We start from the raw sequence: 12602 nt of genomic DNA on the forward strand, positions 1-12602 counted from the left end.
ATAAGAATGTGCTTGTATCAGTGTTAGTGCTGAACTCTTTGGAAAGGAGCAGTGTGGAGGAAGTTAGAGCCTATGATCAATGCCTGTGCCTTCTGACAGCCTGGCTTGCTCTGGGGAAAGGGCTGCTCACACCCGGTGCCTGTGGGTGATCCAAGAAGCAAGTACTGAAAAAACAACCCCCATAAAGTAATTTAATTCTGCATCCTGACACCCCTACATGTCAACCCCCTTGTGATCAGCGCTCTGTTGAACTGAAGGGAAGGAGTGAGGCTCCTGGTTACGTCTCAGGCTCCAGCCAGCGTTTCCCGGTCTGTGCTGCTCGGTGTGTCCCATCGCTCAGCTCCACATGAGGGAGCACTTACAAAACGTTTACAGTCGCTACCAAACCTCCCAGTCTCAAAATACGGCCAGTGCCTCGGGAGCTTCGGCTTCTAATAGACAAAATGCCTATTAGATCAGCTGCACAAGAAATGGCACCATGAAGATGCTTCCATGAATGGAGCCCTGCAGCCTTTCTCTGTTCTGACCTGTTCTGGGGCCATCACCAGGACATCCCCACCACCTCCTTGCGACTCCCAAATGTGCATGCCTGACAGCCTCCAATCCTGTAAAAGATGAGACATTCCAAAATATTCTAATATCATCTTTTTCCTTTTCCTCTCTCCTTCTCCTTGGTGTAGCACATCACTCAAGTCCCCAGCCAGTGCTGTTCATATGGCACTGTGAAAGATGTAGCTGTGCTAATGTGGGTGGCAGACCAGCAGAGCAGAAGTGAGGCTGAGGCAGCACTGGCTGCTGAACAGTGGTTTTGATGTTACTGATTCCTCCTGTCCGACCTGCATCAAGAGGCATGTCCCTGCTGAGCAAATCAACTGTTGTGTCTGAGGGTCCCCCAGGGTCCCTCACAGAGGGAATCTCATGCCAACCAGGCCCTGGTGCAGCCAAGATGGGTGCTGGGTCTTGCATAGGCAACCCCACTGCAGTGGTAGAGAAGTCAGCAAGTGGCAGCCATTCCCACAAATCAGGATTTCTTCTGTCACACTGTCATGACCAGACCTGGCCTGAACTGGCACTGTCAGGAACCAGGCAGAGTTTGGCTCCTGCTAATATCAGGATGGATCAAATCTGAAGCAAAGACAAGAAGAATGTGCTGCCGTACTCCTACTGCCAGTGCAGCTACAGTGACATATGGAACACAGCGAGCACTTCCCTTCCAGGCTTAGTGCAGGAAACTGACTGTCCCTCCTTTGAGGATTGCCCCACCAGACCCTTATGGCAACAAGGAGCTGAACCTTGGGCAGTCACTGTCATCCACGATCACCTTCTGTCCTCGTTTGGGCCAGGATAAAGGTGATTTTCTGTCTTGTACTTGTGCTTTTAGCTTGGTCTCTTGTAAGTAGTTGCACTTGCTGAAATTAACAGCAAGTTTCTCAGACAGTGTGTGTTTCTAGGACTGATAACACTCGATGTTTATAGTTACTGCTAGAGACTGGTATGCAGAGCCAAGGACACTGCTCAGCTCTGAGGAAAACATTTTACCCTCCAGGAGGATAAAGAGGTCCCACCTGCAGCCCTCCTTTGGGGAGGAACAGACAAGATAGATGCCAGAATTGACCAAACAGAGTATTGCATCCCATATATGTCATCCTCAGTATAAATTTGAGGGATCACGAGGGCCAAGCCAGATTTCCAGCTTCCAGCTGCCTGCCCTTCCTGCCCTTCCTACTTCCCTTCCTTCACCCGGCATCCTGGAAGGATCCCGTCCGTTCGTCTGCCTGTGCTCCTGATCCGTGCCAGCCCATATCTGTGTGTTCCTGCCTCCAGTTCCCAACTGCTGCTGACTCCAGGAGTCCAGCCTGGACTTTCCCAGAGCTGCCCTGCCGCCTCAGTGGTGACGTGAGAGCTACTGGGGGGAAGGGGAGAGGAATGTGGTATCCATTTTCTTGTATATTTGTATATATTTAGTAATTTTTCCTATTTATCATTACTGCTTCATTAAAGTTGTGTAGTTTAGTTTCCAACCCATAAGTCTCTCTCCCTTATTCTCTCTCCTTTCTTATCAGGGAGGAGAGAGAGATTAATAGAGAGCGTCTGTTACTCGGTTTAATTGCCGGGCCAGTGTTAAACCGTGACACCTTCCTTCAGTTGGCCTCCATGGGGCTCTCACCTTCTGAGCAGTGCAACAAGGACATATCTGAACCCCAGGGTAGTTCGCTGTACCTTGCAGTTATGTCACAGCACACAAAAAATTCCTCAGGCCAGTAGCCCTCCCTGTGATACCCTTCACAGCATGAGGTGAGAGCTGGGAGCCCTCCAGGAGTGTGGTCAGCACCCTTCCTGGGGCCAGGGCTGTGGTGTTTCCCCAGTAGCAGTTGTGACAGTGACGTGCTTGCTTTCACAGCACCGTACCCAGCACAAGGCGAAGAGCCAGGCCATCTGCATGTGGGCAGGGCAAAAAAAAAAAAAAAAAAATTGCAGGCATCCAGTGCCAACATGGCACAGCCCAAATAAAAGGTTTGCAGATGCTGCTCAGGCAGGATTAGGCCTCCAATGTGCTAAGTCTCGGCTCTCAGCAGGCCTAATTGCTGCCGCAATAAGCCCTGGGCTGGTCCTTCACTGAACCATCCTCCCCATACCCCCCCAGCTTCATGTTCCCCTCTCTCCCATTAAACAATTTTTTTTTCTGCAAAGCTTGTATTTGCCATACATATGTTCCCCCTCTCCCCGCCCAGCGGGGCCTTCCTAAGCAGGGGAGGGGGAGAAAGGCAGGAAATCTGCAGATGCCACTTTTTGTCCTCTGCTCTAGTCAGCCAGTTCTCTCCCACCTTCTTCTCCCACCACTCTCCACCCACCCAGCTCAGCCTGTGTCTGCCTGTGTGCGTGGAGTTGGTCCAGCAGCAGAGACAGGGACAGGTGACAGCATCGTTACACGGCCGCACACTCCCTGAGCTGTATTAGGAAACTTTCCAAATTGGAATTACTCAGATTTTAATAAAATCTTTTGATAATTTTCCGTTATGTTTTGGCCAGCAGATGAAACTGGAGGTGTTCCAGGAGAGCTGCTGTAGTGTGTGTGTGGGCCAGTTCAGCCCAGCCATGAGATGAGGATCTGCTGCACACATGAATTGGGCAGCTGAATGGCCACAGTGCTCTTGTGCCTCACTGGGGGTTCTGTTGTTATTGAGACCCGTGTGCCTCCCAGGGTTCAGAGGGGCCTCCAGTATTATCTCCCACCATGTAGTCACCTACCCCAAGTGAGCAGGTGTCTCCTGTATTTAACCACAAGAGACATGGGGACACAGGGCCCAATTCTGCACCCTCTGAAGCAGCAGGGTCAGCAGGAGGAAGAGAGCACTGCAGAGAGGCAAGGTGCCTTTTCCTGCCACTGAGGTAAGAAAATCAGTGAAGAAGAACAAGATACATCTGAGGTGTATTGAGAAGGATTTTTGATAACCATTGGAAGTATGGAACAACTTTCTTCTCGTGACTTCCCTCAGGAACTGACTGTGTCATTTTGGACCATCTTCTAACCCCTCAGCCATAGTTAGGCTGTCTGATTGGCAGAAATCAATCACCATCTGGCATGTGGAGGCCACTGAATGAGACTTCAGTTCTGCAGAGACACACGAGGGCTTCACTTTGCCCTGATGGAACAATTACACTGCCTCAAGCACAGCTCTCTAGCCCTGTTTAGACATGAGTATGCAGAGGATCTGCTGCACAAAGCTAGCAACTACCATGAGATTCACCAAAGGAAAGTACAAATTGCCATGAAAACCAAAGACTTACCACAATTTTATTTATGGATAGGAAATAAATAAATGGTGGACAAAACAGGAAGAGCCACATTCAAAAATCCAGATCACTAAAGTGCTTGTAGACATAAATACAGGATGACCAAAAAACAGCTCTGACATTAACACTTTTTACAGACAATTACAAAATATCTTCTTATGTCAATTCACAACACTGTATAATTGCTCTGGGGTTCTATGGCTTGGTTTTCAAATATGTCCATTCTGTTATGCATAGTATGGCAGGTAACATTCGAGTGTACAAAATCATTGCATAAACAAAGATTACTTTACCCCCTTCTCCCAGATATGAGTTAAGGAAGCTACACAGTGTAAATCCAGTGATAAGGCTGCATTGGCAGGCCAGATCCTCAGGAGGTATAAACCAGACCATCCGTCAGGTTACACCAGCTTGAGGATGAACCCTACCATGTTTAAAAACCCTGCTGCTCCTCAAGGTGGAAGAACTGTGTGTTCAAAGCGGAGGGACTTGCCTTGGGGGTGCTGGGCAGGGGTGGAAGTGCTCAGAGAAGGCATCTGTAAAATCCTGCACCTTCTTTGCACCCACTTTTTTTGAGAAGGGAGCAGCTCCCATGCTGCTCCTGGCTGTTCAGGGAAGCATTCACAGCCCAGAGGGGAAGGTAGGCTCTTCCCCAGCAATGGTCCACGCTGACCACAACGTGTTCTCACGTTCAAAATGCTGTTGGCCTTGCTGGCACACTTCTCCCACCCTCCACCCTGGCTCTGCTGAAAATTGAACAGCTTAAAAGTGAGGGGACAAGGGGATATGTGTGCCCAGTTTTAAAATGCCCTGAATTCAGATAGAAGTTCAATTATTTAAGAACAAAAATATATATATCAATAAATCAATAAATATTACGATCTTGCCAGGAAGCTGTGAGGTCTGGCCTCCAAGGCAGCCCAAGCTCAGTGGTTCTTGTCCTTCTGCTCCGTGGGGGGATCCCCGTTGATGCACTGCCTCAGTACACCCCTCTTCTCATGCTTGGCTGTCCTGGAGAGGTCGATGGCTGTGTCCTCCGAATCTTTTGCAGGGCTAAGCTTATCAGAGCCCCTCTGGGAACTGGCCTGCTTCCCTTTGAGTTCATCCTCCTCCTGCTCCGCTTGCCAGCCATCTGCCAGCTTCTCTTGGCTCTCTGCCTTCCTGCTCACCTCCATGGACTTTTTGTGCATGCCTTGCAGGGAGGAGAAAGCAAAGCCAAGGGTGCCAGCTGCTTTTTTCTGCCCAGGACCACATCACTTCCTGCTGCTTCCTTCAGCTTTCACTTGCACCTCAAGGAAAACTCACACTAGCTACCAGCCTTTCCTGACCCCAGAGCCCTGTCAACCTTCTCTCTGCAGCCCAAGAGGATGGCTTGCAGAAGAATTGCTCCATACCTCTTCTGCAGCAGGGCAGACATACATTGAGAGGGATACTGACATGGCCCATTCCAGCCTGGATTTTGAGTGCCACCTCAGTGTAGGACCATCTATGAGCAGAGGGTAGCTCTAAGGCAGCATTAACATTATCTTCAGTTTTGAGGGGAGGGTAATGATTCCCTAGATGCCCTGCAACTCCCATGCTGGCTGCTAGCACAAGAAAGCAATATCTAACCAAGTGCAAGCACCTGTCTGACACAGCAGTAAAGGTTTTCCCTTTCCCAGCTGGTTTTCACAAGGAAGAAGTGGAAAAGTTGTGGCACTTGGCAGCCTATGTACATGTCTGAGGCCCTGTTTTCTGGGAAAAGGCACGGGTGGCCATACAAAACAGGAAAGGCTGTTCATTGCAGAACCCTCCCCCAACCTCCCCAGCCTGAAGCTCCCACTTACCCAGCAGCCATGGGGCGCAGGATCCCACCAGTCCGCTCTTGGCAGAGTTGATGATGGATTCGGGCAGAGGGATGGAGTGCCTCACCATGGCCCCGTAGAGGCCATACTCAGCCATCACGCTGCTTCGGCCCCAGCACTTCTCCCGCTTTCGCCATTTGGCTCTTCGGTTCTGAAACCAAACCTTCAGGGGTAACAGCCAGGAGAGCATGGAGGGGTGGGATTGGGGAGGAGATGGCCCCCACAGCCAGACATCCCGGGCCCATCAGGCACAGGGGAGCATGTGTGCAGGGCAAAGGGGCAGGCACAGGGGTGTGTGGAGGAGGGGTTTGGGTGTGCAGGGTGCAGGCATGAAGGTGGCAGTGGGAGTGTGGCCAGGGTGGTGTGTGTGTGGAGAGGGTTGAGGCAGGGCACACACATGGGTGTCAGTGAAATAGGGGAGGAAGGGGGAAAGAGGGACCAGATGTTACCACAAGGCTGATTGTGACACAGGAGGGTGATCCCAGCCAAAGTCACCCTATGGTCCGCTTGCCCACAGGGCCCTTCTAATGCCTCTTCATGGAGCACCAATCTCTCCATAAATGGGTCCATAACGCAGAGGGTGCTCAAGTCCCTCTACCCCCTCCCTTTCCTGTGTCCGAAGGCTCAAGGGTTGTAGATAAAATCTGGCTGCTGCCCAGACTACCACCCCATTCTTAAGCCAGCTCCACAGTGGGGGAGGATTAGGCTCTAAAATGCCATGTATGCTTCAAAGAAACAAGCTAGTGAGCAAGTTAGTGGGACACAGCTTGGCTCAGTAGCTCCTGAACTGCTTTTAGCTTTAACTGCCTGAGTTGGGTCTCCAGGGGACAGAGCTGAGCTGCCAGTGGTGAGCAGCTGTCAGTGCCAGCTCTTCCCCTAGTTCTGCATTTCCTTTTGGAGTTTGTTCAGTGCCAGGGGGTAGAAGCTCAGCCACCACTCAAATGCATTTCTGTGCCACCACATTCCCACCACCTGCACTCACTGGCACTAGAGCAGAACCGGCAGCCTTCAGTCTCCACGGGGAGAGCACAGAGCCACCTACCTGTATCCTGTCCTCTGGCAGCTCCGTCTTCACTGCCAGCATCTCCCGGGCATAGACGTCAGGGTAGTGAGCTTCGTTGAAAGCCTTTTCCAGTTCCTCCAGCTGGTGGGCTGTGAACACCGTCCTGCCGAGAGGAGAGAGCATCCTGTGACCAAGGTCAGACCTTTACAGCAAGCAACGGGGCTGGCAGCCTTCTCCGCGCTGAAGCTTCCTCCAGAAAATCCTCCCCCCACCCCAACTGCAGCCTTTCTCCTTCTTTGCGCCCATAAGGAGATCCACTGCCCCGGCCGGGGGACTGGAGGAACAGCGGGAGGCTGGTGGCAGCAACGAGGAGGTGAGGATGGGGACAGCCCCTCTCCCGGGCACTACCTGTGCCGGCGTTTCTTCCTCTTGATCTGAGAGGTGGACATCTTCAGGTCGCCGGCGTCCCCAGACAGGCTGTCCTCATCTGGCAGCAGCATGCGGGAGAGAAGAGTCTCATTCCCGTCGGGAGCAGGGGGACCGAACCCAGCTCCCAGAACACAGCTCCAACCGCCCGCGGGGAGCGGGCCCGGGTTAAGGTTCCCCTCCTACAGCAACCAGCGGCATCAGGGCCACGGTCGAGCCCGGAGCACCGCACCACTGCCGCTACCCTGGGGCAAAGGGTCAGACCCCACCCTCGCCGGGGGACTGGAGCCGGCAGCCCGGCGGGACGCGGAGCGCGGGGGAGGATGCTCGCCGCAGCCGCGTGTGCCCGGGACCGCAGGTGCGAGGCAGCCCCGGCAGCCGCTCCTGCCCGCTGTCCCCATGCGCAGGTGAACGGCCCCGCTCCCGGTCCCGGCCCCGCTCACCGGAGATGTTCTCCTTGTGGCGGCGGGCGGCCGGCGGTGGCCCGGGGGGCGGGCGGGGGCCGCGGGCGGGCAGCAGCGGGAGCGGGGCGGGCAGCAGACAAGGGGCGCCCGGCCCCCCCAGGCCGCACAGCAGCCCTAGCCCCAGCCCCAGCGCTCCACCGCCCTCGTAGCCACCGGCGGCGGCAGCGGGGGGAGGCCCGGGGGGCGGCTGCAGCTCGGCCTCCAACCCCAGAAGGTCGGTGATGGCGAAGCCCTTAGCCCGCAGCCCCGCACCGCCCGGCCGCGCCGCCGCCCCGGGTGCCACCGGTACGGGCACCGCCACAGGCCCCGCCGCAGCGCGTTCCCCCGACGGCTCCGCCCGGCCCGGCATCGCCGCCGCCGCCTGGCCCGGCCCGGAGCGGGTACCGCCGACCGCCTCCCTTTTTATCGTCCCGCCGCCGGCCCCGGCTCCAATCACAGGGCGGGCCGGCGGGGGGGGCGCTCCCAATCCCCGGATTAACGTCCCCCGGGCCCCCCCGCCGCCGCACCGGCCCTGCACCCCTCCCCCGGCGCCCCCCAGCCACCGCCCCTGGACCCCTGCAGCCCCCTCCCGCCGCCCGTCCGTCCGTCCTTCCCTCTCTCCCTCCCTCCATTCCACTCAGCCCCCGCCCCTCGGTACTCTCCATCCCCTCCCCAGGTTCCCTGCGGTGCCCCTCGTCCCCTCCCCGGGTTCCCTTCGGTTCTCTACATTCACTCCCACAACCCCCTCAGCCTCAAGTAATGGACCAAATATGACCCAAAAGGGGGGGACGGGAGAGGGGTTGCACACTACACCCCTGCACGGTCCCAGACACCCAGTAAACACCCATAAATTCCCTTCACATCCCCATGTGTTCCTTCCCTAAGTCTTCTTCCAGGACCCTCTCCAACTATGGCCCCTGTCCTGCAGTGCCCTCCCAAAGTCCCCTCGCAGTCCACCTATCCCACCCTGCAGCCATTCAGCCCCACATCCCCGATGGGGAACATCTCCAGGCTGCTCTATCTCTCTGCCCAGCACTCTGTGGATGGGGACAGATCCTCCCTGACCCCAGGTGTCCTGCCACCGGCGCTGGGAGCACCTCGAGGTGCCTGGCCTCCCTGCTCCCTTTTGCTCCCAGATTCTTGCACCTGGGCTGCAATTTTTTCCCCCTTCCCTTCATCTGTTGATGGAAACGATTTACAACCGGCTTACATGGGCCGCCTGATCTGGGCCTTTGCTGGACGGTCAGATTAACTGAGGGTCCTTCTGATAAAGATAATTACAAGGGGACTCCGCATTAACTTTGCATTATTAAAGAAAGACCCAAATCTCTCCTCGCAAGCTGTTCCTGGGATTAGCAGAACAATAACTTTCATTTAGGATAATTGCCATGGCCGGCGCTGGGGGCTGGCGGGGGGGACTCACTGAGCCATCACGCTTCGCACCAAGAAAGGCAAATGGGTGTGAGGAGAGACTGCTGCTCATGTTTGGGGGCCACACACCCAAAGCCACCGAGCAATTTGGGGTTCCCATGTGGTTGGGATGGCAGGGATGCTCAGGGCATCTCCACCCAGGGCTGCCCCCTGCCTGGGGACAAGGAAACCCAGGGCCGTTTTGGGCACTTTTGATCATCCAGTGTTGTTTTGCCACAGTTTTGGTGGAATCAGAGACTTTCACTACTAGGCAGGGAGGATCTGCCACAGTAATTAGAAGCCATAATCCGGCCACCACCCACAACAAATTTCCTGTCCGAGCAGATATTAGTGGATAAAACCCTAATTTTTGACGTTGTCCCAGAATCAGCTTGATTTCAGCAGTTTACATTCAGGCTGAGCTGTTGGGAGAGATGATGAAGCCTTAAATATGCATATGGCCTAGGCATTTGGAAAGTTTGGGGATAAAGCGCGTATAATTGCTCCTAATCAGTTTATGAAACATAAAAGCTCAAACCCCACAGAAAGCCGATAGATGCAGAAATGGAAATAGAGATTAAATCTCCCTGTGCTGGCGAGGTGGCCTGGATACAGTGCTGCTGCCTGGGGTGGAGAGCAGTCCTGTTCCAGCAGGAACAGGAGCTGTCGGACAGGGTGGGGGGATACACGTGCTGTCACTGCTGGCTCCCTTGGCCATGGTGGAGAGGGGCATCTTCACCAGTCCTTTGAACAATAAATCAGTTAAAGGATATCTTGATATATGCTCATCAGATAGGATTAGCTGGGATTAGACTAATCAGTAAATGTTTCTCTGCTCATTATTTTCCAGGGAAGATTTTCAGCTGATTCTCCGACGCCGAAAGATTATTAATCGCTTAAAGAGCAGAACATCAAACATCGCCCCTTGCTCTAATTTCCCTAGGGTTCTCCCCCCCCGGCCCTGTGGGCAGGGTGCCTGCACCAGCCAGCCTGGCAGCCCCAGGGTGCCGCAGCACCCAACCCATCCACTTCAGCCCCAGTGCAGACCCCTGTCTGTCTCTGGGGAAATGCTGGAGTAACCCTGTCCCATGCCCTCTGATCCCTGCTCCACTTTGCAGGACTAGGGGCAGAGTGAGGTGGGACAGTGTTCCCTCCTCCCTGCAGCTGCTCCAGTGCCACCTCTGGCACTCACCATGCCCTGCAGCACCCTATGCATCATGAGGGCACATGGGATGGGATGGATCCCTGGGGATGTGCCCTTCAGACACTGGGGACAAGCCTTGCAGGTCCTTGGAGGATTACAGATAGGTGCAACATTTTGGCAGACTCTCCTCAGCCAATTATGGCTCCTAAGCCAGTGGCTGGTGGTTTTTTTGGGCTCCTGTCTTTGCAGGGACATGAAACTCATATAAAACACAGAAATCAGTGCCTTGCAACCACCTGCTGTAGCCATACAGCAGGGGAAGCAAGAAGAAGGTATTGAAGGGCCTGGTTTAGGGGATTAGTAATGGGATAAGACAGCTTTCACCTCCCTGGTTTAGATATGAATCAGGTCAATAATAAAGGGCCATCTGACAGTTTCAGGCAGCTGAGTGTGGGAGAGGCTCCTTTATTGCAGGCTGGATGGAGAAGCCTTCACTGAAAGCCAAGCTCATGCCACACACCCACCCATGGGAGCAGCACAAGCAGTCACAACTCGATGCTCCCCACCAGCTCCATGTCATGCACTCGCATCATTCTGGCATGAGAGCAAGGTTGGAGCCTGGTCCCCAGGGATGATGTCAGATCCATAGACATCGAGGTGCCTGCTCTGCTGGTGGCTGTTGTGGCCAGGAGTGGAGCACAGCAGGGTGAGAAGCAAGCTGATGGCAACACAGGCAATTTGGCATGAGTGGGGGCCTGGGGTCCCTGACTCAGTAAGCATGGACAGAAGGATAAGGGCTTTCTTTCCCCCTCTTCCATGTCCTGGTGGGAGCGCAGGGTTGCTGTGAAAATGTTGTCTCTGACACACGGATGAAAAAGAATTGAGAAATAACCCATCACTTGAAGCAAAGGCGGCAAAGAAGGGGGGTGCTGCAGTGAGGCACATCTGTGTTTCACAAGGCAACATCCCTATCTCTGAGTTACAGGTGGGCCTCTTTCTGGTGATGTGAGGGATGGGATTTCATTGCAGACAGGCTGAGTGGTGAGTTATGTCTGTGATCCTTGACCAGTCAGAAGTAGGTACATTGTAATAGCCATATATCCTCCATTTTGGGGTGATGGATTTGCAGGGGCAGGTGGCATAACCAGGTTATATGAATGGGGAAAACTGTGTCTCCAGAACTGCCTGGTTGTGGGAAGGGTTTTGTTTCTAGCTAGAGTTTACGAGGGCAAAGCAAAAGGTTTGCAGGGTGAACACAACCACAGTTGGCCATGCACTCCACCTGCTTAGTGCTGTAGCATCGCCAGCTGAGCTTACTACAAGTGCACTGGCAGCACTAATTTGGCACTAGAGGGGGGGTTCCCTTTCCATGTCCCACTCTGCATGCCCAGAGACATCTTTACTAATTCCTCTGTGCAGATTTCTGTCTTAAGGCATTTGCCTTTGATTAAAACCAGAAGAGCAGTCACGGTTTAAGTAGAGTTTAAGAGCAAACCATGTGCCTATGCATAGGGCTGTCACATCTGGAGTGTTGCAGATTTAATCAAACTGCTGGGAAGTGCCGCACGCAGACAGCTGTCACAGCAGCCTGGAGCCCATCTCCTAATTAATTCCTAGCCAAACACAGGGCAAACAAATGACCATCAAAATGCTACACCTACAAGTGTGACTGGATGCATGACTAGCAAGCAGAGAGCAGGAAGAGCTCACCCTGTGTATCTCCAGGGGCTGTAGGTGATGTAGCCCATGGAAAGCCCTGTCCTTGCTCCTGAGGAGGAGACTGGGGCTTGTCCCAGAGGTGTAAACCTTTAGGTGATACATAGGAATATGAGGGACAGGGTGTTCAGGAAGAAACTTAGGCAGAGCAGGCACAACAGCAGTAGCTCTGATTTCTGGCTACTCCTTCAGCGGGCTCTTTTTGTTTCCAGTCCACTTTGTTGCTGTTTTCTACGCCCATTTACCTGCACATCTCACATTCCTGTGGGCAACCCTCTCCTGTCCTGTGTGGCCTGTGTGATCTGGGACACAGCCCTCCCAGAGGATGTGCTGCCTGACGGTACCTTGAGCTCTGTGCATGCCATAGGTCCCAGCCATACTCTACTTCAGCCTTCTGCAAAATCTGGGTAACAACAAAAGAAGGCAGGTCCAGACTCGGTTCTCCTTGGTACTTATTCACAGCTCATTAAAGCTAATTGAAATGACTACCGGAGCTGGGTCTATGTGGGTGCTTGGAAGTCCTGGGCACATGGCACAGCTAGGCTGGGAATATCCAACTGTGAGGAGCCCCAAACTAGCTGATGGACTGTCCACTCCAATTAGCCCCACAAAGGAACTATTATTCCTCTGAACTATGCTTGTCTGATTACTTTATCTTACTATTTTTTGATCATTCCTCCAAAATGTGCTAATTAAACAGAAATCATCAAGTCAATTAGAGAAACACTCATTAAAGCAGAAAAGAAAAGAAAATATCAGCAGAAGAAAAATGGCTGTGAGGCTCCCAGGCACACACAATAGATGTCACATTCATTAAATCA

The 12602-nt window shown here is 53.6% G+C and overlaps 1 protein-coding gene across 1 annotated transcript; it reads right to left on the bottom strand.

Annotated features, from left to right (window-relative positions):
* Nucleotides 1-3765: 3765 nt before the first annotated feature.
* VSX1 (visual system homeobox 1) lies at nt 3766-7921 on the bottom strand. The gene is made up of 5 exons (XM_071739952.1): nt 7512-7921; nt 7051-7129; nt 6682-6805; nt 5622-5802; nt 3766-4987 (listed from the first exon to the last, which is right to left on the bottom strand). The coding sequence occupies exons 1-5, from the start codon at nt 7879-7881 to the stop codon at nt 4722-4724; spliced, it is 1020 nt and encodes a 339-aa protein (XP_071596053.1). The 5' UTR covers nt 7882-7921; the 3' UTR covers nt 3766-4721.
* Between the last annotated feature and the right edge of the window lie 4681 nt (nt 7922-12602).

The sequence above is a fragment of the Heliangelus exortis genome, chromosome 3 (assembly GCF_036169615.1).
Source record: "Heliangelus exortis chromosome 3, bHelExo1.hap1, whole genome shotgun sequence".
In the NCBI taxonomy this organism is placed as follows: domain Eukaryota; kingdom Metazoa; phylum Chordata; class Aves; order Apodiformes; family Trochilidae; genus Heliangelus; species Heliangelus exortis.